The sequence below is a fragment of the Hylobates moloch genome, unplaced genomic scaffold, assembly GCF_009828535.3.
Source record: "Hylobates moloch isolate HMO894 unplaced genomic scaffold, HMol_V3 SCAFFOLD_7, whole genome shotgun sequence".
Lineage (NCBI taxonomy): Eukaryota > Metazoa > Chordata > Mammalia > Primates > Hylobatidae > Hylobates > Hylobates moloch.
The window spans coordinates 16,365,616-16,393,530 of record NW_026652282.1 but is presented as its reverse complement, the minus strand read 5'-3'; the positions used below and the strand labels follow the sequence as shown (position 1 = coordinate 16,393,530).

At 41.1% G+C, this 27,915-nt stretch overlaps 1 protein-coding gene across 1 annotated transcript in view; it reads left to right on the top strand.

Moving 5' to 3' along the window:
• The window catches only part of SH3KBP1 (SH3 domain containing kinase binding protein 1), a 311,149-nt gene that overhangs the window by 174,900 nt on the left and 108,334 nt on the right, over positions 1-27,915 (top strand). Inside the window, exon 8 of the mRNA XM_058441837.1 lies at positions 22,880-22,955. Coding sequence (XP_058297820.1) covers positions 22,880-22,955 — 76 coding nt within the window. The remainder of the gene's footprint in view (positions 1-22,879; positions 22,956-27,915) is intronic.

Genomic DNA, 27,915 nt, shown 5'->3' with positions numbered 1-27,915 from the left:
CGAACTCCTGACCTCAGGTGATCCACCCGCCTTGGCCTCCCAAAGTGCTAGGATTACAGGCATGAGCCACCGCACCCAGCCTCTTCCAGACTTTTTTTTGAGCCTGAATATGCATGCAGTACACACATCACTCTTCATTAAATGGTGAAGTTATATCAAATGTTGCCTGTTTTTAAAAACTTAATGTACTGTGGGACCCCTTTTTCTGTCAGATAGCCTCATGACATCCCTAGGGTCTCTGTCCATTGTAGAGATGCAGCACCATTTGTTGAAGCAATCTCCCAAGGATGACTATTTAAGTTGCTCCCCCATTTTTAACATTACAAACAACATTCTTGTAAATCCATTGTTGTTTCTTCCCTGATTATTTCCTTAGGCTGAATTTTTAAAAGAGGAATTTCTAGGTTAAAGGTCGACTTAATTCCGGCTAGTTTTGTTTTTAATGACAATAATTCAAGTATATGGTAAAAAAAAAATCCCAACAGAACAAAAGTAAGACTTTCTGAATCCTATACACTTAACTTTACTTCCTGGTGGAAATCACCACAAAAGTTATATGCACTCTTGTAGATATGTAGAATTGGCTTTTTATTGTTGTAAAATATATATAACATCATAAATTTTACTACGTTTGCCATTTTATGCTTTGTTTTGTTTTTTGAGACAGAGTCTCACTCTGTCACCCAGGCTGGAGTGCAGTGGTGTGATCACAGCTCACTTCAGTCTTGACCTCCTGGGCTCAAGTGATCCTCCTGCCTCAGCCTCCTGAGTAGCTGGGAGTACAGACATGAGCCACCATGCCTAGCTGACTTTTTTTATTCCTTTCGTAGAGATGGGGTCTTACTATGTTGCCCCCAGACTGGTTTTGAACTCCTAGCCTCAAAGGATTCTCTCACCTCAGCCTCCCAAAGTGATGGGATTACAGGCATGAGCCACTGTGCCTAGCCACCTTAACCATTTTTAAGTGTGTTGTGCAGTGATATTAAGTACATTCATATATTTGTGCAACCATCATCACTATCCATCTCCAGAACTTTTTCATCTTGCAAAAATGAAAGTCCATACCCATTAAACAATAACCTCCCATGCCTCCTACCCCTGACCCCTGGCAGCTACCTTTCTACTTTCTGTCTCTATGAATTTGACTAGGTACTTCACATATGTGGAATCGTGGGATATTTGTCCTTTTATGACTGACTTATTTCACTTAGCATGATGTCTTCAAAGTTCCTTCATGTTGTGGCACATGTCAGAATTTCTTTCGTTTTTAAGGCTGAGTATTATTTCATTCTATGGATGTAATGCATTTTGTTTATCCATTCATCTGTTGATGGACATTTGGGTTTTTTCTATCTTTTGGCTATTGTGAATAATGCTACAATGTACATTGGCATACCAATACTTGTTTGAATCCTTGCTTTCAATTTTTTAGATGTATTTCCAGAAGTAGAATTGCTGGATCATATGGGAACTCCAATTTAAATTTTTTGGGGAACTGCCCTACTGTCTTCTACAGTGGCTGCATTGTTTTACATTCCCATCAGCAATGCATGAAAGTTCCAATTTCTCCACGTCCTCACTTGTTATTTTCTGTTTTTTTTTTCTTCTTGTAGCCATCCTAATGGGTGTGAAGTGGTATCTCATTGCAATTAGAGTTGGTGTTCATGTTGCCTGTCACTAAGGGGGAAGGAAATTATTATTCTCATCTTGAAATGATGAGTTGGGAAACAGTCTTAGAATCACCATTAACTAGCTGATCAGTCATGTAATCTGAAGAGACTACAAATCGCTTAAAGGAAGAACACAGCCCCACTGTTCCCATAGCCCCAAAGAAAAAAATGAGTGGAGTGCCCAGGTAGTTACTTGGTTTCAGAGGTTTAATGGTGACCAGGACTGCTGCTTTTCATGTTGCCCCATCCACTTACCTGAATCTATAGTCAAAGGTTTATTGGAGAGTAGATTTAAAACAGTTCTCTTGAAAAAAGATGAATTTATCTTTTGTGCAACTGTTATTAATAATTCTAAGCGATGGTATCTGATTCATCTTACGTAGTGGATAAAGCTAGTTTTGTGATTGATTTTTATTTCCTCTTCACCTTCTACTCTGGAATTCCTTAGGGGTAGAAAATGAAAGTCCTTTTTTATTTTACAAATTATTTGCTGAATCGCTGAATCGTTTATTTAATGATTCAGTTGGTAGCCTTTAGTGGAGTGTACTAAAGTCTAAGTATTTAATTGTGACCCTCTTTTATTCTTTACTTGTATTAATAATTGTTTTCATAATATTTATATCCTGAAGTATGCAGATGCATTTGGTTCCTGAAATCCAAGGTGTTAAAAATTTGAGTGGCCATTAAAACTATCATGTCTTTGTATGTAGCTGTCTTTTTCTCTCTGATATTCTCACTAGTTGTAAAATGATCTTCTAGCCAACTGAATTTCAGTGGGATGGAATGAGTTTAATGCTATATAAAAACTGGCAACTTTAAAAGAAGCTATCCAGCTTACTTTGACTGCATGGTGGTGTGTCTTTTCTTACATTTAAAGAACTTAGATCACAGAGATCAGTCAGTCAGCAGCCTGTTTTGTACTTCTCTGTGGCATTGGAGGCCATTTAAAAGCTACAGGATGACAGCCTTATTCCCAGCTCAGGCTCTTAATGATGGAGGCTAGATCCCAAATAAATGTATAGCCATAAATGCTCTAGAAACAAATGGAAGCATCACAATAAGCTATACTTACACCTCTAATAGATATTTTTCTCTCTCTCTAAACCCGGGCTATAAAATGAGCAATTCACAAAATAAAAGTATGCTGGAATTGCCTCTAAAACACACTTCTTTATCAAAAGGCCATCCTCAAGCCATTTTACGAATGCCCTGTGACTCAGAAGTGTCACCTCAATTAAAGTTATCCTTGAACTCTTAGGAATCAAATAGGCATGGTTTGGTAAAGTGAAGGCAGAAAGTTGAGGTCTGTATCACTCAGAAGTTGTATTTCTGTTTTGTCATTTAAAATGAGGAAGGTAGAAATGATAAAGATGGATGTACTGCCTCATTTTCTTTTTCTTCTTTTACTTGCTAAGAATTTTCACCCACCAGTGACTTTAATATGTTTTGCTCCATTTGTTTTGGTAACATCTGCTCAGTCTGTTCTTTTTATTTTGAATTCTTAGTTGGGTTCTCATTTTCTCTCTCTATTAGAAGCAGCTTTTCTGGAACTTCTTGGGTACTTTTTCTAGATTATTCACAAAGTCGATAACAAGAGGAGTAATGATGTAAAAAGTGTCAATATTTTTAGATCCTAGAGTCGTCCAAAATTGTCCTTTTGATGCAGTGCTTAGCATTGTCTAGTTCTACACTGGAAGAACAAGATGCCTTGTATATTTTACGTGTCTAATCATATATTCATTTTGCCTCAAACCCCATTACTCCCTTTACATTCAGGCATTGTTAGAAGCAGAGAAAGTAGACGTACAATACTGTTGTTTTTTCAGTTCAGAAGAGGCTAAAACATTATGAAGCTGGTAACTCTATGCCCACACATGGAAATAATCTGCCTCAGCAATACCTGTCACAATATCAATTTGCAATAGAGGTGAGCAGAATGTAATTCATGGACAACCTTGCTGTACTTTCCAGTGAAGGGTTATAGGATCTCTGACATTTTGGTATGATTTTTGTATGCAGTGCCCAAAATTTCAAACAACTCTAGGTTTCTATGACCTTTAGTCATAGGTCATTTGGTAGGAGAGGAGAAAAGTGGTCTGGATAAGAGATGAAAAGGGGTCTTGAGAAAATTAATGAGAGGCTGAAAGAGATACAGCTGGGTCAGGGAGTGATCACTAAGTTTCCAAGTAATAAAATTCGTTCTATGGAGCCATAGAGCAGCAGTGTGTTTGTGTGTAGCCCAACCCTGACTTTTCCGTATCAGTTGAAGACTGGGAGTTGATCATCTTGGCATGAAATTGAGTGGCTAGAAAGAAGTAGGGGTGTCCTAGGGGGTGATGATATAAGGCAGTGAAGATGATTAAGAAATTAGAAATCAGGAGTGGTAGAGAAACAGTGGTCATTGCAGTAGAGAGAGACGAGTAAACAGAGTCCATGAGGAAATATATTATGTAGGTTTTGACAGTTGACTGTTCTCTGGTCTCTCTGGTGACTGAGAAAGAGGTGTCCCATTGATTGATTGATTGATTGAGAGCGGGTCTTGCTTTGTTGCCCAAGTTAGAGAGCAGTGACATGATCATGGCTCATTGCAGCCTCCTCGACCTCCCAGGCTTAAGCCATCTTCTGCCTCAGCCTCCTGTATAGCTGGGACTGAAGGTGTGTGTGCACCACCATGCCCAGCTAATTTTTAAATTTTTTGTGGAGATGAGTTTTTGCCACATTGTCCAGGCTGGTCTTGAAGTCCTGGCGTCAAGTGGTCCTCTTGCCTTGGCTTCCCAAAATGCTAGGATTACAGGTGTGAGCCACTGTGCCCAGCAGGGAGCCCCATTTAACTTGAAGCATGGTGATCAGATTGGAAATAATAGAGAAGTAGCCAATAATGAGAGTCGATAAACTCTTCATTGTCCCATGGGGGTGAGTATGTGGAAATCTTTTCCTGAAAGTCCCTATAAATTTGGGTCGATAACCAACCGAAACCTACATGTCTGAACCAGATAAAATGTAATATCTCAGGAGTAGGGAATGTGTTGTCAATTCCAACAGTACCATTCCTGGTCTTTATCTTCCTTTGTCACCATGTTCCGTGAATCTGTATTGTGTTTTCTCTGTGTGGAGCCTATAGCAGGTCTTTGTGGAAGGCACAAAGAAGAATTGCTGCTCTCCGGAACTTATAAGTGGAGAACATTGAAATGAACATTCTCCATTGTAATAGAAAAGGACAAGGAATTTCTCAAGACCAGAAAAATGTATCAATTGGGATATTTTACTGTGCACATTGTCTTCCCTACTCTTCCTAAAAAAAACCCAAAATATCCCTCTTAAAAAATAACAACCACAAGAAACACCATTTAAGAAGCACATAATTAAAATAGGTGATTTCATGTTTTGTTTTGTTTTGTTTTTTTAAATGAGGGTTTTCTTTTGCATTTTGTGTGGCTTGGTGCCTTTGTGTGTGTTACAGAGAAAGCAGAAAATAATGGGGAAATATTTTAGTACAGGAAGATGAGAACATGCAAAATGAATAATGAAAGACTTACCATTTATTCAGATAATGAGGATTTAATTTGCCTAAAACTCAGGCATCTTAAAAGAGAACTTGCAACCTTAAGACTCCTGTTCCTCCCAAGACTTGCCATTAAACTGAAGTTAAAATGAATGGAAGAATGAATGAATATGAATGACAGCCAAGTATAGACTTTATTGACCTTTTGCTTCACCAGACCAGAATTTACAAAAAGTTTCATCTTAACTACATTTACTGAATCTGTCCCCACCTCAAACTTGAATCCCATTTTAGAAAAAAAAAAAAAAGTCATTCCTGGTTTTTGAAGTCAGCAAAATCAAAGTATGTTCATGTTAAGTGGAGATGCTTGTCAAATAGCTGAGAAATGAAAGTATCTGTGAAATCTGTATAATTTTAAAATTATGATATACTTAAGTAAATAGTTCTAAGAGTAACAGAGAAAAAAAATGGAACCTCAAAATTTGGGGAGCCTGGTTTTCATCACACTTGTTTTTTCTCCCATTTGAGAAACTGTAATTACTTTGATTTGTGTTTCAAAAGAATTTTTACTCATGAAGAACTAGAGAACTGCTAGAAAACTGAACAATTAAGCTATGGATCCTCTGCAAATAGATCACAGCCTTTAAATCAATACTTCTTCAAATACTGGGAAATGAGGAATCTATAAGCATTATCCTTGAGCGTATATGAAAAACATTACAAAGTGAAGTTAACTCTTTTTTTCAGTCCCTTACAGATGTATGAATAAGGAATTCATGGGTTTAATTAGAAGAGCAGGAAATATGTTTGTGAGGTTGAAAACATTTGATACAATGTCTCAATACTTTATTTGGAACAGCATGAATTGGAAATTACGTCATCTACTTAGTCACTGAAGATGTTAACTGTGAAAAACTATAAGTAAAGGGTGATGATAAATGGCAGGGAATATTCTATATGGGTGGTGTCTCTCGAATTACCGTCATGACTCATTTTACATCTGATGTTCTTAACATCCTTACTAATAACTTGGAAAAGGAAATATAATGACACACAAACAAAAGCTGCATGTGATTTCTAGTTGGGAGATGTTGCAAACCAAATCAGACCTTATGGAAAGACATCAATAATGTGGAGGAGTAGAATATCATTTTTCGCTACCTCAGTGCATGCTATTTTCTTAGAACTTTATTTTTTCTGGCTGGGCGCAGTGGCTCACATCTGTAATCCCAGCACTTTGGGAGGCCAAGGCAGGTCGATCACCTGAGGTCAGGAGTTCAAGACCAGCCTGGCCAACATGGTGAAACCCTGTCTCTACTAAAAATACAAAAATTAGCTGGGCGTGGTGGCACACGCCTGTAATCCCAGCTATTCAGGAGGCTGAGGCAGGAGAATTGTTTGAACCCGGGAGGCGGAGGTTGCAGTGAGCCGAGATCGCGCCACTGCACTCCAGCCTGGGCAACAGAGCGAAAGAAACTCCATCTCAAAAAAAAAAAAAAAAAAAACTTAATTTTTTCTGATTTTAAAAGTAATAACTAGTTTGTAGAAACATTTAAAGTAAAAAAAAAAAAAAAAGTAAAAAGCTAAAAAGAACCGATAATTTAATCACCCTGGGACAATCACTGTTAACTTTTTAAAATATTTACTTTCAGTCCTTTTGCCATACATTTTTAACTGATTGAGATCATACCACACACATAATTTTTTCCACACACATAACTTTGTATCTTTTCCACTTAACATTATATGAAATTTCCCATGTCATTACAAACTTTTTGTAAACATCTCTTTGAAAGGCTGTGTGTGATGCTCGGTTTTAAGGCTCTAGATACATAGAGGACCAGATCTGGGAGAACTGGAATTTGGTGGTTGTGTGGATTCCCATCAATATTATGTTTAAATCTACCATGTTATAGCTGAGAACGCAACATTTTCTTTACAACATAAACATAAAAATACCGTGGGAAAGCAGTTTGGGCTTGTGGGCTGCATTCTGCAAAGGCTTGTTGAATTAATGTCCTCCCTATAGGATCTGCACAGGATTCCAGTTCTCCCTTCCTTACTAATCTTGAAAGAAGCCTTTAAGAGAAGACTTTGGCAGGAGGCCTGGTCAATTCCAGGTAAAGGACTATGAATTCAGCTTTTCATGTCTAAGATTCTGGCAGCCATTTCCACTAGTGGCTTTAGAAATCTGTACTACATGAGTCGATGGTCTCATCTGGCCCCTGTTTCTTAACTGCATTGGGAGGAGTATCTGGCCTGGCAATTTAGGATTTCTTCATCCCTTATTGAATGGATGCCAAGCTTTGTAAAAGATGGCTTGGGGTAATTTTCTATGGTGGTGTGTTTGCTCCTGAGTATCAAAAGTTTCAATAAAAGGCTTTCTGTTCGCTGACAACAGCCCATTTTTCCCAGACACATGCCTTGTTGTTTTTCCATCATTGACAGTAGATAAGTTTGGATGCAGCCAGAAGCGGTTGGCATGGACCTGCACTTGAGGGGCTCCTGGGATGGTCTTCCAGCCACTCGCTGTAGGCACCACCTTAACTGATGCCTCCTTGACCTGAAAGCTCTTTGTTCCATTAGCTTTTTCCTCCTCGGCAATGACTTCTATGGTGATGGCTGTTGCTTTCCTTCTCTTTCCATTTTTCAGTTATCGCTTTCCTCCCAGCATGTCTGTGTTGTGTAATTCTCTTGTAAAAGTTGCTTCTTGCTCATAAGTCCCCAAGCAGAGGAATGGAGCAGTTAACCTGTTGTTTCAAAAAGTTGTAATTGAAACCATCGTTCTCTGTAACTAGAATTCATAAAGAAGCATTATGAAGATTGAGTTTTTAATTCAGTAAAATTCAATAACGGTAATAATAGCTAAGCACTTTACCTACCTAGAAAACCTGTGAGATGTATATTGTTATGTCTATTTCAGAAGTGAAAACTGAGGCACAGAGAGGTTAAGTAGCTTCCACAAGGTTGCATAACTGTAAGTCTTCTTAATACTAATTCAGTCTTACCACTAGGTGCTGAAAGTGGCACGGGTTTATTCATTCCATTGTTAGATCCCTAGTGCCTAGATAATTCATTGCACTCAGGCCTTTCTCCATAAATCTAAATATTTTGTGATAGATGTTGAGTTTCCTGTTGACTGAAGTAAATTAAAAATATTTAGCATCTCCTATGCAAGGCACATGGGCAGATACAAAGATTACCAGAACCCAGTCCTCCTCCTCCAGCGTTTATAGTCCAGTTGATTCAACAGACACATAGAGAAGCAGCCATAAATATAAGACAGAGGACAGTGAATGCTGTTGTAGAGATTCAAAGTGAGTTCAGTAGGAACATGGGAGAGGCGAGAGAGAATTCCAACAGTTGACATCTAGGATATTTTCATGAAAGGCATACAATATGGGTTTACCCCTCATTGTTGAATATGTCTTACTAAGTGGTAACTGGAGTGTCCTGAGCTTAATTTAATCTCTTGGGATCTCCATTCTTGAAGCACCTTCGAATCATCTTTCTAAATGTTTTGATATACATCTAGAAGACGTATCAAATGTGGACCTTGGCTGGGTGCAGCGGCTCATGCCTGTAATCTCAGCACTTTGGGAGGCTGAGGTGGGAAGGTCTCTTGTTTAAAGCCCAGGAGTTGGAGACCAGCGTGGGCAACATAGTGAGACCCTGTCTCTAGAAAAAAAATTAAAAATTAGCTGGGCATGTGGCCGGGCATGGTGGCTCATGCCTGTAATCCTAGCACTTTGGGAGACCGAGGCGGGCGGATCACCTGAGATCAGGAGTTCGAGACCAGCCTGACCAACATGGTGAAACCCTGTCTCTACTAAAAATACAGAAATTAGCCAGGTGTGGTGGCAGGCATCTGTATTCCCAGCTACTCAGGAGGCTGTGACAGGAGAATCACCTGAACCCGGGAGGCAGAGGTTGCAGTGAGCTGAGATTGTGCCATTGTACTCCAACCTGGGCGACGAGAATGAAACTCCGTCTCAAAAAAAAAAAAAAAAAAATTAGCTGGTCATGATGGTGTGTATCTGTAGTCTCAGCTACTTGAGAGGCTCGCTTGAGCCCAGGAGGTCGAGGCTGCGGTGAGCTATGATGGCACCACTGCACTCCAGCCTGGGTGACAGAGCAAGACCCTGTCTCTTAAAAAAAAAAAAAAGTGTACCTTACCTCTGGCTGTATTTAGGAAGCTCCTGTTTTGAATAAGTATGTGGCTTGAACTCATTATTTCTAATAAAAACAAAATGTAAAAATGATATCATTGGCCAGGCGTGGTGGCTCACGCCTGTAATCCCAGCACTTTAGGAGGCCGAGGTGGGTGGATCACGAGGTCAGGAGTTCGAGAGCAGCCTGACCAATATGGTGAAACCCCATCTCTACTAAAAATACAAAAATTAGCCGGGCGTGGTGGTGGATGCCTGTAATTCCAGCTACTCAGGAGGCCGAGGTAGGGGAATCACTTGAACCCAGGAGGCAGAGGTTGCAGTGAGCTGAGATTGCGCCACTGCACTCCAGACCGGGTGACAATGCAAGACTCCATCTCAAAAAAAAAAGATATCATTGAGCCTTCTTAAGTAACTTGATGTAATATTCTCTGCCTTTTTTCTGTAAAATAGAGGAGCCCAGAAAATGGGGGAAAAAAAAGGAATAAATGTTATTCTTTGGGAATCTGTGGAGCAGATGATGAAAGTAAAGAATGAGTCCTAAGATATTAAAGTCAGAGCTATTTAGTGTTAGCGAGATTTAGAGGTAGTCTTTATGGAAGCAGTAGGTTATCTTTCAGAGCCGTAGAAGGAGTGTTTCAGATAAGACCGAGGTGAATGAACACAGCAGGCATCCCTGAGATGGAAACCTTCTGGAAAAAGATGGGTTTGTTCTCTGACTCACCTCATTAGATACTGACTACACCCCTGATTATTTTGTGGTTGAATATTAAGTATCAGGATATCACAGCCTCATGAGCAACTTTTTTTTTCCTCCATTCTAATCGACATTCCTAGCCAGAGAGAGGCTTACAGGAAAAGAATATGTGGTAAAATATACATAACATAAGCAGCTTAGACGTTTTTAAGTGTGTAGTTCAGTGGCATTAAGGACATTCACACTGCTATGCAACCATCACCACCATCCATCTCCAGAACTTTTTTTATCTTGCAAAATTGAAACTCTACACCCATTGAGCTACCCGCCCGCACCCCCAGCCCCTGGCAACCACCAGCCTACTTTCTGCCTCTAATTTTGACTACTCTAGGTACCTTATATAAGTGAAATCATACAATATTTGTCTTTTTTGTAAGTGGCTTATTTTTACTTTAATGTCTTGTGGGTTCATCCATGTTGCAGCAAGTGTCAGAATTTCCTTTATTATTATTATTATTATTATTATTATTATAGATGGAGTCTCACTCTGTTGCCAGGCTGGAGTGCAGTGGTGTGATCTCGACTCACTGCAACCTCCGCCTCCCGGGTTCAAGCGATTCTCCTGCCTCAGCCTCCCACGTAGATGGGATTACAGGTGCATGCCAACATGCCCAGCTAAGTTTTGTATTTTTAGTAGAGACGGGGTTTCACCATGTTGGCCAGGATGGTCTCGATCTCTTGACCTCATGATCCACCCACCTCGGCCTCCCAAAGTGCTGGGATTACAGGCGTGAGCCACCATGCCCGGCCAATTTCCTTCCTTTTTAAGGCTGAATAATATTCGATTGTATGCCCTAAGTCTTTTTTTTTTTTTTTTTTTTTCGAGGCAAGATCTTGCTCTGTCACCCAGGCTGGAGTGCAGTGGCACGACCGGGGCTCACTGCAACCTCAACTTCCTGGCTCAAGCGATCTTCCCACCTCAGCCCTCCAAGTAGCTGAGACTACAGGTGTGCACCACCACATCCAGCTAAATTTTTTGGAATTTTTTAGTAGAGACAAGGTCTTACTGTGTTGCCCAGGCTGGCCTCCAACTCCTGAGCTTAAGCAATCCTCCTGCCTCGGCCTCCCAAAGTGCTGGGATTACAGGCATAATAAGCCTTTTAAGTAGCAGTTTTTTGGTTGAAAACAAAACAGCAAAACACTGTTGCAAGCATTTGCCTCTTTTCTGATGGAAACTATTTTGTTTCCCTTCTCTACTCTGAAAGACAGAAAAGCTCTGGAAATTTCTGCTGGAGAAAGAAATTTCCCATTTTTGTCTTCAGCTCAAGACATTTTTGGAGACATTTGACTAAACTGTTTACTTTAAATTTGTCAGATTAGAAAGATGTTTTTTCATATGTGTCAGGAGTTTCTCACATGTCTATGTTTTTTAAAATGTTTTAGTTTTCAAATGGTAGATTGATTGGTGTTTTAACAGGAAGCTAACTGTTCAAAATGATTACAGGCTCATTGTTTTTCCACTAAACGTTTCGACACTAGCATCAGAGCACTGAGAGACACCTGCACTATGATGCTTCCCATTAGGGTATATTCTCCACGATGCATCCCTGAGCCACCATATCTGTCTCTCTGACTCTCTAAATCGGAGTCTGAACTTATTATTGTTGTTTGCAGTTGATTGACACCCAGTAACTATGTAGCATGCATATATGTTGACTTAAGGGCATAACAGAATTGGAAATTTTTCCATCATTGTCAAACCAATTCACAATCACTGATGTATCCCTGTAGTGACTGTAAGCTATGAACTGCCTTTAGATAGGCAGTCTAAGTATCTCTCAAACCTTAATTTCATCTTTAATTTTACTTCCTTAGGTGGATTATTGTGTCAACCTCCCCATTGCCTTCTTGGCTTTTGCATGTCCTTCCTTTTCTTCTTCATTCCTCCCAGTACCACCAGATCATCTGTCTTAAATTCACAAATTTGATTGGGCCATGCCTCTACTTATTTTTCGTCACTACTGGTTGCCTTTAAGACAAAGCAAAAACTGTAACATTGGCCCTAACTTACCTTGCTGGCCTTTTGAGCCCAAGCAGATCTCCAGTCACCTCTCTTCAACTCCCACTGCGAATCCCTGCCACCCTCGATCCTGGGCTGGGAAGTCCCCATTCCCTGCACACATACCTGCCTTGCCTCTTGCTTTTCTTCAGCTAGAATACCCTTTCCACCAGTCTCCACTTGGCAAAATTTTACCCATCCTTTATAGTTTAATGCAAGCTGCATCATTGCTGTGAGGCATATTTTCCCATGAACGTTTGTTAATAGCTCTTTGTTTTCTTGTTTTGTAGGTGCCTTTATCGTAGTGCTTATCCCTTTGTATTGTGATGCTCTGTTAATGATTCTGTCTCCGCTGCTATATTCTCTTTTTAATTTTAGGGTCAGGGGATACATGTGCAGGTTTGTTACATGTGTATATTGCATAATGCTGGAGTTTGGGCTTCTATCGAACCCATCGCCCAAATAGTGAACATAGTACCCAATAGATAGTTTTTCAATCCTTGCCCCCCTCCCTTCCTCCCCACTTTTGGAGTCCCAAGTGTCTGTTGTTTCCATTTTTATGTCCATCTGCACCCACTATTTAGCTCCCTCTAATAAATAAGAACATGTAGTATTTGGTTTTCTGTTTCCGTGTTAATTTGCTTAGGATCATGGCCTCCAGCTGCATCCATGTTGCTGCAGAGGACATGATTTCATTCTTTTTTATAGCTGTGTAGTATTTCATGATCTATATGTACCTCCTTTCTTTATCCAATCCACTGTTGATAAGCACTTAGGTTGATTCCATGACTTTGCTATTGTGAATAGTGCTTCTGCTGCCAAATTTTGAACCCTTTAAAGATCTAGAACTCTACCCATCTCACCTTTGTAGATACAGCATCTGGCTTAGATTCAGGCTCATGGTAGTTCTAGAAAAGAATGCTGAATGAATGAATGAATGAATGAATGAGGAATGAATGAATTAAGGTGATTGAATCCAACCTTCATTTTAGAGGTATAAAGAAAAACTGAAGAAAATATGGCTTTGACCTCAGGTATCTCTTACACATAGAAATGTCATGAGCAAGTGTGGGATACATGTCAGTCTGTGTGTCCCACACATTCCTGAAAGCTGCTACTTTTAGCCAACTGGACCTTAGTTGACTCTTAAAGGTGAGATGGGATTCAAATATATTGGGGGAGGAGGTGCCATCTCCAGGTAAAGGCCTGGATTATGTCATGATTGAATACGTAAAATATTTTGGATCTGAAAAGATCTTTGTATGCTAGTTGAATTCATACAGCTATTTTATGGGAAAATTAAGATTTAGTCCACATGTGTACAGCATGTTTCGCGATAAAGCACTGGACAAATAAAACCCCAACTGGCCCCGTGATACTCATTCCAGCCATATCATCTTTCTCTCTCCCTTACCCACCATCTTAAACTTTCAAAATATATCTAAAAGGAAGACATTGTTAATCAAAAGATAAAAAACTAATCCTCTAGTAGGAGGAATGTTTGTGATTTCCTTTTATCTGTCATAACAACAGAAAATAGCATTTTAAACTTTTTAAAGCATGATGGCGAATTATGTTTTGCCAATGTGGTATATGAAATGGAAATTTACTCTGGCTCGTTCATCCTCTGTGAGTAAGATGATCCTACAACAAAATAGCATGCAGGCTCCTCTCTTGGGAACAGTGGGGGTAAAATATAAACAGTATTTTCATATGCTGTCAGACATTTAGAGGGCTGCCTTCCATGATTTTAATATTGTCTGACTGTACCTTCTCCACTTCATTTAGCACATAAGTAGGTTTTGATCCCATCTTCGACACTGCATTTCCCCATCATGAGAAGGCCCTACTAAGTCTTAGAAAGTCATTTTGCTTCAACGAAGAGACAGTCTCACCCCTCCTGTTACTGTCGTATGGTTCTTTCCAGTTTTTTTAGAACATGGTCTCTAGAGGTGTTCAAAAAGCAAGCAAATGAAGCAAATGATCAGATTTTGGCAGAAGTTAAACTACATGATAAATGATAGAATTTGGCTCAAATTCTACTGGTATACGCACATACACACATGTCCCTCTGTGTGTGTATGTCTAATATACAAATATAAAAGAGACTTCATCTGTATATGTTCAGTAGAATGATAGATACTAAAGTTTTTATGGGACAGATTGAAAGAGTAAACCCTAAAAGACAAACAAATATTGAAGAATCTAAGATGGGACCAGGTGTTTTGTATTCAGAGAAAGTTTCCCATTAGTCTTGAGAGTTGAAGAGAAAGATAGCTGTTAGGAGACATGGCAGGTTGCAGCAGCAATCAGAAGTAAACCTTGGAGTTTCTTCTGAACTTTGGGAATTTATATGAACAGCTATTAAGAAGCAGTGTGTGTGTGTGTGTGTGTGTGTGTGTGTGTAGACATATATATGTATATATATATGTGTATATATATGTGCATATATATGTATATATATGTGTATATATATGTGTATATATATATGTGTGTGTGTCTTACTCTGTCACCCAGGCTGGAGTGCAGTGGCGCGATCTCGGCTCACTGCAACCTCCGCCTCTGGGTTGAAGTGATTCTCCTGCCTCAGCCTCCCGAGTAGCTCGGATTACAGGTGCACACCACCACGCCCAGCTAATTTTTGTATTTTTAGTAGAGACGGGATTTCACCATGTTGGTCAGGCCAGTCTCGACCTCCTGACCTCGTGATCCGCCTGCCTCGGCCTCCCAAAGTGCTGGGATTACAGGTGTAAGCCACCGTGCCTGGCCAATAAGCATTATATATTCTGAGTGCATTGGTGTAGGGGTGTGTAAGAGATGATGGCAGAAAATGATTAAAAATTGAGTCTTGTGGGAGATCAAATGAAGAAGATGGAATCTGGGGATAGGATCTTTGTCTATAAAATTATTGAAAAGGCTAGTGCGGTGGCTCATGCCTGTAATCCCGGCACTTTGGGAGGCCAAGGCAGGAGGATCGCTTGAGCCCAGGAATTTGAGACCAGCCTGGGCAACATAGTGACTTTGTCTCTACTGAAAAATAAAATTAGCCAGGCATGGTGGTACACACCTGTGGTCCCAGCCACTTGGGAGGCTGAGGTGGGAGGATCACTTGAGTCCAAGAGTCCAAGGCTACTATAGTGAGCAGTGATTGTGCCGCTGCACTCCAGCCTGAATCAGAGCAAGACCCTGTCTCAAAAATAAAAACAACAACAAAAAAGAAAATTATTGAAATAGTCCCCATGATGGTAACAAGGCTCTAGACTGGCATCAAAGAGGAAGGAGATAAATCTGAAAGCACAGCCTTGGTGATGGGTTGGATATGAGAAGGCGCAATAAGAGGTGAATTTCAAGTCATGAGCCTAGGAGACAGGATAGGCAAGAGAATTTAGGAAGAGAAGGTGATGATGTTCACTCAACTATTCCATAGACTACTCATTCTTGTGATGTGTTCATGGGTGTCACAAGAAGTAGGAATTCTGTAGTCAGATAAGTTTAGAATATACTGAGATAAAGTTAAGGATAAAGTTAAACAGTAACTGAAGGACTTTTCATAGCCTTTAATATGCTATGATGAATTGATTAGACCAAGTCTTTGCCAAATTTATCAGATTATGGGGTTAAGTGTTTTGGAGATTGTGTTGGGGAGGGAGGGTACACTTTGGAAAATGATTTCAGAACAAGAGAATGGGGCGTGTGTGTGTGTGTACGCATACCTGGGTGATAATCACCCATCAAAGTGGGAGTCTTTTGATCATAATAGATACGGAACTTGAGAGAATGTGAGAGAGCAGGCTAATATGAGGAGTATTTGGAAGTCAGGCAGAGAGATGTTCACCAGAAACATAGCTGAGATTAGATTCTTCTCTGTAGCAACCAATAATTAATAGGAGGACAGGTGATGTGTGTTGGGGGTTGAGGTGGGGTGGACAAGAGGAAGCAAGGCAAGGGCAACCGAGGCCCAGGAAGACATCCCAGACAAATGTGCTGTCACCAGTAACCAGTTTGGAAAGAGCTGGTACATGGCAGTGATTGAAACAGTAGGGCTCTAATCTAAGAGGCATAGAGGCTGTCTGGTTTGTCAAGGAGGACATCTCCTCTCTTTCTCCCTGTTGTGGTAGGTGCTAATGCTAGCTAGGGCAAAGGGTGAGTGAATGGTATCCCACTACTCCCTGCTCCACTCAACAAATACTTCACGGACCTCTCATTTTGTAAGGATAAGAGAATAATGAGCATTTAGGTTTACTCTCGAGGTGGGCACTATTTCTGAAGGAAAAGGGCAGGAAAGGTAGTTAAACTGCTAACTGTGACATAGTTGATAGATTGATTGATTGACTGACTGACTGACTATAGGATGAGGTCTTGCATGTTGCCCATGCTGGTCTCGAACTTCCTGGCTCAAGTGATCCTCTCACCTCAGCTTCCCAAAGTGTTGGGATTACAGGTGTGAGCCAATGCCCCCAGCAAGTGTGATATACTTGACAACTGCTTCTACAGCAGCTATGAATCTGACAAGGTCTTTAACTGTGGGCAAAGAGGTTTAATATATTTGAATTCTCTAACTTTTTGAGGCAACCAAGGAAATAAACATCATATGAATAGCTCTAAGTCTTAAGCCCAATTTCATAATCAGAAAATTACTTTTTAAATTTTATTTTTCCTTATAACCAAGTTTAAAAATAGACTGGGAAGCACACCCCTTTGGAGAAGTTAGAATTGGCATAACAGTATGTGAGGTGTTACAAAGGTAAACCCTGGCCCTGGAATGGAACTGCAAGTGTAGTTTTTTTTTTCTTTTACTAGACCATACACTTTATTTTTAGAATTTTGAGTTGTATTTTACTCTAGTGTATCTTCTATTGATATCAAATAGTTTAAGCTGGGTCCACCAAATGTAGATGAGATGACAGTTTCTAATGTAAATTTCTTAGGGAGCAGAAAAGCTTCTGGGGAAGCACACAAGGCACCCCATTGTAAGGACACTCCTTTGTGCTAGTTCTTTTCTGGCTGTGACTTGAGCTGGCTCACAGGGCTTCTGCTCTGCGCCTACCACTCCTCACTGAGAGCCAAGAAGACTTTTCATAATGCCATCTGTCATAGGTGTTCATGAAGGGGACATGTAAAAATAAATATAAAAAGTTTACAGTGAGTTTTAATAGCAGTTTAGGGATCTTTCTGAATTATGGTAAACAAAAACTGAAAAGTTACAGATATGGTCATATATAGATAACTGTTTTGACCCTCCTCCTGTCACTGTGTCCTGTAGCTCTCTGTATCCCATATATGAGCAGGATTCAGGATAACTGTGTGGAATGGTTGGGCACCCCTCAGCACACCATTCTGGAGAACCAATCCCACAACTGCAGTTTCAGTGTTTGCTTTGATGTTCACCATCCCCCTGCCTTTTTTCCCCACTTTCTTGCCTCACACCGAATGGGCACTTAATAAATCTGTACTGAACAGAAAGGGAAGGAATACTGTCAGATACCAGTGTTGTAAAAGGAATGCCATCAAAGAGTCATCTTTATCTTGTGTCTTACCAGCTGTTTGAAAAGTGATCTCTTGTGTTTGACTTTGTGTGAGTGATATGGTCTGGCTCTGTGTCCCCACCCAAATCTCATCTTGAATTGTAATCTGAATTATAATCCCCATGTGTTGGGGGAGGGACCTTGTGGGAGGTGATTAGATTATGGGGGCGGTCCCCCCATGCTGTTCTCGTGATAGTGAGTGAGTTCTCACGAGATCTGATGGTTTTATTAGGGGCTTTTCCCCACGTCACTCATTCTTCTCCTTCCTGCGGTCATGTGAAGAAGGACATATTTGCTTCCCTTTCTGCCATGATTGTAAGTTTGCTGAGGCCTCCCCAGCCATGCTGAACTGTGAGTCAATTAAACCTCTATCCTTTATTAATTACCCAGTCTCAGGTATAACTTTACTAGCAGCGTGAGAAAGGACTAATAAGGTGAGTATTTGAGTACTATCTATGGATAGCTTCTCAGACCACCATCTTCTTCTTATAATAGCTGCCAGAAAGCCAGGCCTCTGGACAGGGGAGCTTCATCAGCTGCTAGAATGCAGGGAGCTCTCTCTCTCTCCTCCCACTACCCATTCAACCTGGCTGCCTTTGTGATACGAGAGTTGTATGTGGTATTCTTGGAGAGGAGATTTTCAGAGATTTTCTTCTCCTTAGCATTGTCCTATAATTGGAAGCTTGGAGTTTGCATGTGAATTGGAATAAAGTAGGAGAAGGAATTTTACACTCTTGATTTGAGCAGGATCTTGGTCTCACGTTCTGCAGTCACAAAGAAACAGATACATTAGTCATTTGGGAACTAGATTCCCCTGGACTCCAATCCAGCGATTGCCTTTCCTGTAAGCATTAGTTTCTTCATTTTGGCAGAGAAAAGACAAAAAATTAGTTGCTCCACTAACTGAAATCATATGGTGGTTATCTGTCTTGATGCTGTACCACTGGATCTTGTAGCGCTAGGAGTACATGTGATACTCCCACTGTACACGAAAATCCTGAAACGTTTATTTAGTGCTTTTGGCAAGAGAGCAAATGGGAGAGGTAGTTACGTCATTAAGTGTTCAAAGGAATGAACTTTCTGAATTATTGATTTTTAAAAGTCAGGTTTTAAATGGAGATAGGTATGTGGCAAGAAAGACAAAAGTTGACAGCAGCCTGGTAATTACCATGTGTAGAAGTAGATCCATAGCAATACAGATACAGCTCTATCCATCCAACCGTATGCACATCCTTTCCCAGACCAAGCAGATCTGACTAATGTGGGTGTATGTACTGGGAAGTCTTCAGCTGCCTAACAGAAGGAAGAGGAAATAATGGGCCAAGTTAGGGAGAAGAACCTGAGAGTCTGTTCTTTAAAGTCATATGGCAAAATGAGTCCGTTTCCAGATCCCTTGGGAGGTGAATGGGCTGTGTCCTGAGTTTGTCAACACAGCCCCTTAGTGCATGGCTGGTGTTTGTCGTGGATAAGCCACCTTCCTTAAGGCACTCAGGGGAGCAAGAACACTGTGGAGGAAGCCAAAGGGGAGATTCTGTATCCTCTTCCCCAGCCACTGCAAGCCTAACATCCCTCTTTGTTGCCTTCTAGGTGGAGGAGAGATGTATGGATGTGATTCCTGATTGTTCTGTCCACTTAGCCCTGCAGTGTAGCTGACCTTCGGTTATCCATGAGATATCTGTGTACTGGAGCTAGACATTGCGTTCATGAGGCATGCCCTTTGAAATTTGGGATTCTATTCATTTTAAGCCCAATTGACCAAAGATGTTTTCAGAGGTAGAGGGAGCTGGAAGGCTGATGGGAAAGCAATAATTCACCACCCTTTTTCTTTGCTTTTGTGTATAGGGAAGGGCAGGGGCTAGAGGTTCTCAACTAGGGATGTTTGGAAAGGTGTGTGGTGTTCAGGGTACGTGCAATGACTGGGGGGCACTATAGACTTTGAGTGGGTAGTGGCAAGGGTTGCTAAATGTCCTTTAATGTGTGAGCCAGTCTTCTACAATGAAGAAACACCTCACCTAAAATGCCAGTAAAGGGTAACACTGAGAAGGAGAAACAGGGTTTGGGCCTCTATGAAGGCTCATACAGTCATGAGAGTCTGCCTGCTTAGCCTTCTGGGCAGTCTGAGCCCAGAGAGGCTAGATACAGCCTTCCAGTTTTCGTTCAAAGCCACCTTTCTTCCTTCCTTCCCTCCCTCCTTCTCTCCCTCCTTCCCTCCCTCCTTCCCTCCTTCCTTCCTTCCCTCCTTCTTTCCTTCCTTCCTTCATCTTTCTAACTTTCTTCCTTCCCTCCTTCCCTCCTCCCTCCTGCCCTCCTTCCCTCCTTCCTTCCTTCCCTCCTTCCCTCCTTCCCTCCCTCCTTCCCTCCTTCCTTCCTTCCTTCCCTCCTTCTCTTTTCTTCTCCCCTTCCTTCCTTTTCCTTCCTTCTCTCCTTCTCCTTCCTTCCCTCCTTTTCCTTCTTTCCTTCCCTCTTTCTCTTTCCTTCTGTCCTCCTCCTTCCTTCCACCTACCCATCCCTTCAGTGGCCAACTATCCTCCCCCATGTTTCCTCAGCAATGTTGTCACATTGTCTGGTCTACTGTACTCAAGTTCCTCTCTGAACTGAGTCATTTAGTAGCAATGACAAGTTCTTAGGCCAGTGAGAATAGAGAAGGTAGATGCGTTTGGTGGGAAAGGAGAGACAGAAGACAGGGAGAAGAGTTAAAAAGATGTTTTATAATTTATCTAGGTATGAGAATAGGCCCCTAAGTTTTTAATCCAAGAAAAGGCATTTGATTAATACTAATGGACTCCCACATCTAGGTCAGTGGTTCTCAAATGTGAGCATGCATCAGAATCCCACGGAGGGTGTGTTCCTAGAGACTGCTGGGAACCATCCCCAGAGTTTCTGATTGAGAAAGCCTGGGGTGGGGCCTGGGAATTTGCTTTACTAACAAGTTCTCAGGTGCTGCTGGTGCAGGGACCACACTTCTCTAGGTCTGGGTCCTAGAGACAAGAGAAACACTAGGCCAATTCCCATCTCCAGAGCACTGGCAGGAGCAGGCTGAGATGGGGAGAAACTTTGCCATATTCTAGACTTTTAACTGTGGCCCATGAAGGAGAAGGGAAGATTTAAGGCCAGCACTTCCCAGAAGATGAGGATAATACCAGCTTCACCATCACCCCTGTCACTGGGATCCATGCAGAGGCCATTGTGCTGTGTTTTCTGAAATAGGAAGGAAACAAACCACAGTGAGCTTTACTTTTTTGTGTCCTTCTGTAGCAAAGTAAGTGCGTTGAACTGGTGGCCTTGCTTGATGTCCAGTAGCTTGGAAGTTTTGGTAAGCCAGGATATCAAAGATAATGGGCAATACGTTCTTTTGTTACTAAAGAAGGGGAAGTTGTAAAAATGTGCAACCTGTTGAAGGTCTCTCTAAAGGAAGGCATCTGGTTTAATGCCCAAACCGTTACATGTGTCCTTTTTTTTTTTCAGGGAGGCAAAGTCAGGAGTAGGGACAGTGTTTACTATTGCCTTTCCTGCATTCTTTGTTCAGTGATACCAGAAGCACTGGTTGTTTTTGTTTTCCTCTTCCTAATGTGTTAACAATGGTGATGCTTTATTCCAGCCCCAGAAAGGGAAAAACAAATATATTGGCAGGGATGCTGCTAGAAGTGTGAACAGGAATGTGAATGAAATGAATGCTTTGAGAGCTGCTATTTTTACTATCGGTACCTGATTTTTCAAAATAATTCTAAGAACAGTTTTTCATCAAATTTGACCTGATGCCAGAATAACATCAAGCTTTTTTCATCCCTGATGTTCCCCTGGAATCATCAAATGTTATTAGTTTGAGTACTTAGTGGCAGTTTAGAGGTGGCATATTATTTTGGTTTCCATTTTTTATCCAATACAGAAGGCCCTGTGGCACTAAATAAAAATGTCACCGTGTAAGATGTAAAGGCTTTCTGTCACAAATGTTTTTAAAAATTCATGAAGGGCTGAGGATTTGATTTATCTTATCCTCTTTTCTGTGATTTATTCATATTTAATGTTAGGTTCAACGTTTGAAGCACGAATAACTTTTTCAAATTAAAAACTGTGGTGAATCAGTTTTTTTTTTGAAGAAAAATTCTACCATGCCAGTTTTTGAATTATGCAGTTCATTCCTCTTCATGTGTTCAAGGGCCAGAGATGTTTGATTTTCCCAGTGGCTGGAATTCTCACTGGCAAAACCCTTCATTGTTGCGGGGGAGGTTGATTTCCCCAGCTACGTGGTTGTGACAGCTGTTGCCCTGGTATCAATAGACATTTTCCCTCAGGCATTAATCATGATCACACACGTGTGGTAGCAAAGGGTAAGAGTGGGAACAGACCTCGCCTTGGGAACCATTGGGTCTGTATATTTCTTTCTATCTTTGAGCTGCTGAGTTGCCTGCGTTTTCAGGAACATCTTTAGGCAGAGATAAGATCCAGTCTTCTCTATGGACAGTTCATAAATAATGTTAATAGAATTAGCCGCAAATGAAGGAAAGGAAATGAACTCAAAACAAACTCATAATCTTTCTTTTTTTGAACTAGTCAGTGGACGCTTAGGGTCTGAGGCCCTGGATTTTTTCTAAGCCCTTGGAGGCTTAAAAGACTATCGGGAAAAGAGCTGCTTGGTGGACTTGTTTTTGCCTTTGTGGCAGGCAGGTAGATCTGTCTAGAGGACATGAGAGTATCTCCCCTTTCTCTGGGAGGCAGGTAGAATTCTAGATGGCTAGACAGAGATGCAATAGGGTACACTGTCCCAGACATCCTGACTTCTGCCTGCCCATCCACCTGCCTGCCCATCCTGCCCTCCTGGGGCCTCCATTCCTGTATCCCTTCCTTTTGATTTCTTCCCTCCTATTTTTCCAGCCTGCAGTGACTTTTGAGCATGTCCGTTGGGCCAGCTATTGTACCTCCATAGACTGAGTCAGCTTCTCATAAAATGAGGGGAACTATGCCTGTTTTCTTTGCTAAAAGTAGTCAACCTTTTATAAGAATATAAAGGAAGAAAGAGAATAAACGCTACTAAGTGCCTACAGGGATAAAGCCCTTTTTACCTATTTTTCTCCCTTGTTTGTCATTGAGGATGAAACCTATTAAAGGGTGGCAGCCAGTATACAGAGCAGGGCATAAACCAAAGAATGTGGCTTTTTAAACCGATTTCGAGCATTTTGTCATTATGATCTGGATCTTATTCCTTTGCTTAATGGAGACAATCATCTTGATAAGTAAAATCATCTGTTTTTCCCCTCAGACCATTGGGAAGAAGTTACCTGCAACTACAGCAACTCCAGACTCGTCAAAAACAGAAATGGACAGCAGGACAAAGAGTGAGTTTCCTTAGTTATCTGTTTCACATTTAAAAGCATTTAAGGATTTCCCAATAACAGAAATGTTTTTTAGAAATCCCTATATCACCTTGATAGCTTTTGCAAATGCATCAGAAAAATGCACACAACTGTATTTCATTCAATTCCCCACCATTAGGGTGGGCACAGGTTAGATTCAGAACTCCTGTTTTTGTTTTTGTTTTTTTCTTTCCCCTTATTACAGAACGTGGTTCTCTCCTGCTATATGTATCTCACTCGTATGAAGAGCTAGGGTTTATCCATATATAATGAAAGCATTTTGCACAGTTAAGGTGGCTGAAAGATTTTAGAGAGTGGCAAATTAAGCGCTTTAGGGATTCACGAGCCCTCAGGTCAGAGAGGCCTAACCACTTGACCAATTTTACTTACCCTTGACTTCCCACTGGCATCTTCAACACATCCCTGCTTGAATATCTCTAGATACCACTGCATGTCTGCAGGCAGGAGGCTCGAGTCTTTTTGGAAGGATTAGGCTAATGAATGGGAGGGGTTAACTGTGTTTTAGAACAGTGCTAGCCAATAGAAATATCATGTGTGAGCCACATATGTAATTCTAAATTTTCTAGTAGCCATGTTTAAAAAAAAAAAGGAAAAACAATTGGACTTAATTTTAATGTATTTTTATGTAGCTCAATATATCCAAATATTATCTCCATGTTATCTACATAAAATTATTAAATGAGGTACTTTCATTGCTCTCTTCATGTGAAGTCTTCACAATCCCATATGTATTTCATAGGCATAGTATACCTCAATTTGGAGTAGCTACATTTCAAGTACTCAATAGTCATGTGTGCCTAGTGGCAACCATATTGGAAAGTGTAGTTTAATTTTTTAAAATATTTTCTTTTTAAAACAATGTTGTGGGTACATAGTAAGTGTATATATTTATGGGGTACATGAGATGTTTTGATACAGACATGCAATGTGAAATAAGCACATCATGGAGAATGGGGTATCTATCCCCTCAAGCATTTATCCATTGAGTTACAAACAATCCAGTTACACTCTTTATTTTAAAACGTACAATTAAGTTATTATTGGCCATAGTCACTCTCTTGTGCTATCAAATAGTAGGTCTTATTCATTCTTACTATTTTTTGTACTCATTAACCATCCCCCCTACCCCCCAGCCCCCAACTACCCTTCCCAGCCTCTGGTAACTGTCTGCCTACTCTCTGCGGACAGTATGGTTTTAGAGTAATTCTGGGGTCCAAGAGGGGCTTCCTGGGCTTGAAAATGAACACAGTTCCAAATGCTCAGCTCTCCTAAGCATGTGGGAGAATCCTGGCTCCAGCCAAAGCCTTGTTCAGTCCTAAAAGCGTCTATTAACTACATCCACATACCTGGCCCTATAGGAACAGCGTGGTGGGGGATGGGTTACTCAGAAGAGTGAGTTTACAGGAAGCCCATATTCTAGGACCAGCTCTGTTATTAGCTAGCCATGTGAACTTGAGCAAATAATTTTATTCCTTTGGCCTTCCTCTTCATCATCTGCATTGTCTGTGAAGTCAGAGGGTTATACTAGAGATAAACCCCAGGGTTTATCCCAGCATCTTCATCCTCTCATTCAGCTCTAAAAGCTTTACAACTCAGAGGGGAAGGTTTCTGCATTCAAAAAAATTAAGCAGCTGATGGAAGAGCCAAAAGGAAGATGTGAACAATTCAGTAGGAATATGAGAAAGATGTCTTTGGGTATAGATGTTAATATGCCTGTAAATGGTAGCAGGTCAAGAAAGGGAATTATTACTGTCAGCGAAGGCTTGAGGGATGTTTATTGACAGACATTTTTCTTAGACACCAGGATAAGAATTTCTACAGTTGGGCTGGGCACAGTGGTTCACAGCTGTAGTCCTAGCACTTTAGGAGGCTGAGTGAGGCAAGTGGATCACTTGAGCCCAGGAGTTTGAGACCAGCTTCTTGGAAGGCTGAGATGGGAGGATTACTTGAGCCCGGGAGGTTGAAGCTGCAGTGATTGAGCCAAGGTCATACCACTGCACTCCAGCAGGGTGGCAAAATGAGACCCTGTCTCAAAAAAAAAAAAAAAAATTCTTCAGTTTCAGCTCACACACACTGTCTCCGGTTGTCAAGAGCAAATTCTGGGGTAATTGTTCTTCCATGATTTCCATTTAGTGCCACCCCAGACCCCTTAGAAGCCCCCTAAAAAGCCCCTTTCATTTGGACCATTTCCTTGCTTCGGGATTTTGATATGACACCTATGTTTAGGTAACAGGCCACAGAGTAACTGAACAACTACATATTAGAAATGACCCTGAGCTTGGGATCTGAGCAACCTCCTTCTCTCTTCCTTCTGGCCAGAAGACAAACCTATAACAAAAATTGCCCAGCAGTGCAGAAGAGGGCAGCTCCTTCCTGCGTAGATGTCTGTCTCCTTAGCGTGCTAAAATACTAGCTCACATCAGGGTTAAGAGTTGTGATGATTTTAAAAATGTTCATGAGTTGGTATTTTCTGAGTGAACGTGAAACTCAGCTGATCAGTATTTAGTTAAACAATTAACATTATCATCCCCACCCTCTCAAAAAAAAAGCTTTTATGATATTGAAATTCATCAGAAACTCATGCTGGGGAACAGATTGGCATAATTTTCATAACAAGAGGAAAACTGTCTAAATATTCATAATGAAATGCCCTGAGGTTCCTCCAGCTCACCACATCTGGAGTTTCCCTCTTTCTTATTATAATTGATACAGATTTGTGGCCTCTGTGGGATAGGAAAATAGCCCAAAGAAAGGGCTATTGAATGTTTTTCTGAACAAATAGTTTAGTCTTACAGATTCAGAAGACCAGTTGAACAGGTGGGTTGGGGGAAAAAATCCTTGACAGAATTTGTACAAGGGCAGATCAGGCTTCTGCATAAATTATGACTGCAGGACAAAGGCTGTTTTCCCTGCTGAACCTCATCTCACTTCCTAACTGGACACTCATACCACCTTTGCAATCCCTTTGTTCACTGACTTGCTTCTTAAGAGTTGTCATCTGTGATGGCAACAAATGGAACCTTGTTGCTATCATTAGATCATTGGTCCCTCTAGGTTGAGGCTGTATCTTCTGCTTGATATCCCCACCATGCAGCCTAGAAAAGGGCCATGGATTCAGTGGGCACATAAAAAGTGGTGGTTGAGCAAATGGAGAAGTATAAATGATTTATGATTTATCAGGCTGTAGATTGCACAGTTTTTTAAAAGCTATTAGCACCATGCATGGTGGCTCATGCCTATAAATCCTAGCACTTCGTGGGGGCCGAGGCGGGAAGATCTCTTCAGTCCAGGAGCTTGAGGCCAGCCTGGACAACACAGTGAGACCCCGTCTCTACAAAAAATAGAAAAAATTAGTTGCGCATGGTGGCACATGCCTGTGGTCCCAGGTCCTTGGGAGGCTGAGGCAGGAGGATCACTTGAGCCCAGGAGGTCAAGGCTGTGGTGAGCCATGACCATGCCACTGCACTCCAGTGTGGGTGACAGAGTGAGACCTTATCTCAAAAATATATATAAAAATTAAAAAGCTATTAGCCATTGGTCCCCTTTGCCAAGTGTACATATACCTGTATATGTAAGCCCCTCACAATGAGACCTTAAACACAATGGTAAGAAACATCTTTCGAAAGTATGTTCTAAACACCTACTTTAAGAGCCCTCTGCATGGAAAACAGTTCCATTCACTGTAGGAAAACGGCACATAATGTATCTCTTAAAAAGTATGCTTAGATTTAGCTCTAAAACATGTATATATAAAGCCCTCACGCACGATGAGATGCAACGCTAGAAACATCTCCCAAAAACATGTTTGAAACACTTGCTTACGAAATTTTATGCTTGGAAAACAGTTCCATTCGCTATATGAAAACAGCACATAATGCATCTCTACAGAAGCAAGTAGATTTAGCTTTTAAAGTTGTATATGGAAACCACATATAATGAAACTTGAAATACAATGGTAAGGAACATCCTTCAAAAGCATGTTCAGAACACCAGCTTACAGAGCTCTCTGCTGGGGGAAAAAAACAAAACAAAACAAAACAAAACAAAAAACACATTTGTTCCTGTAAGACACTTGAGCATGTTCTGGAGTCTGAGTGGTTAGCAGTGGTTGCTGGTGTTCCTTGGCTTGCTGGTGTTCCTTGGGGCTTGCCAGACCCTCTCTTCTTACCAGCCACTGCTCTCCCAATCGGCCTAAGACTGTTACCAGTGGAGGGTGTCCAGGTTCTTGGCGTCTTGAACAAAGAATTGGACAAAACGCACAAACAAAGCAAGGAAAGAGTGAAGCAACAAAAGCAGAGTTTATTGAAGATGAAAGTACCCTCCACAGGGTCAGAGCGGGCAGCAGCACAGGGGCTCAACAGCCGCATTACAGAATTTTCTGGGGTTTAAATACCCTCTAGAGGTTTCCCATTGGTTACTTGGTACACACCCTATGTAAATAAAATGGTGGCCCACAGTCAGTCTGATTGGTTGTGGAAAGCAACCAATCAGAGGCTGAAGTGAAGTTACAAAGTTACACTTCTATGCAAACATCTGATTGGTTGCAGAAAACAACTAATCAGAGACACTTTCAATTTTCCATCTGCCCCACAGAAAAGGAGGGGGATTTGCAAAGGGAGTAGCCTCTGGTCCTTTTGTTACTTAGGTGTGGAAAGTTGGGATTTTCCTTTTGATTTAGTTCTAGGAAGTCAGCGTGAATCGGCCTTAGGTTCCCTACCTCCAGACCCTATTCTGCCTCAAGACCATCAGGGACAAGGCTGTAGTCTGACGAATTCAGGTTTATTGGCTCATTGTGACCAGGGAGACTGCACACCAGGGGACGTGTGGATGTTACACCAAGCAAAAGCAAAATTAAAAAAAAAAAAAAGTCGTTACAGATTTTCAGAAGGGGTGGAATTTAGTGAAATGTAAATGAAATTAT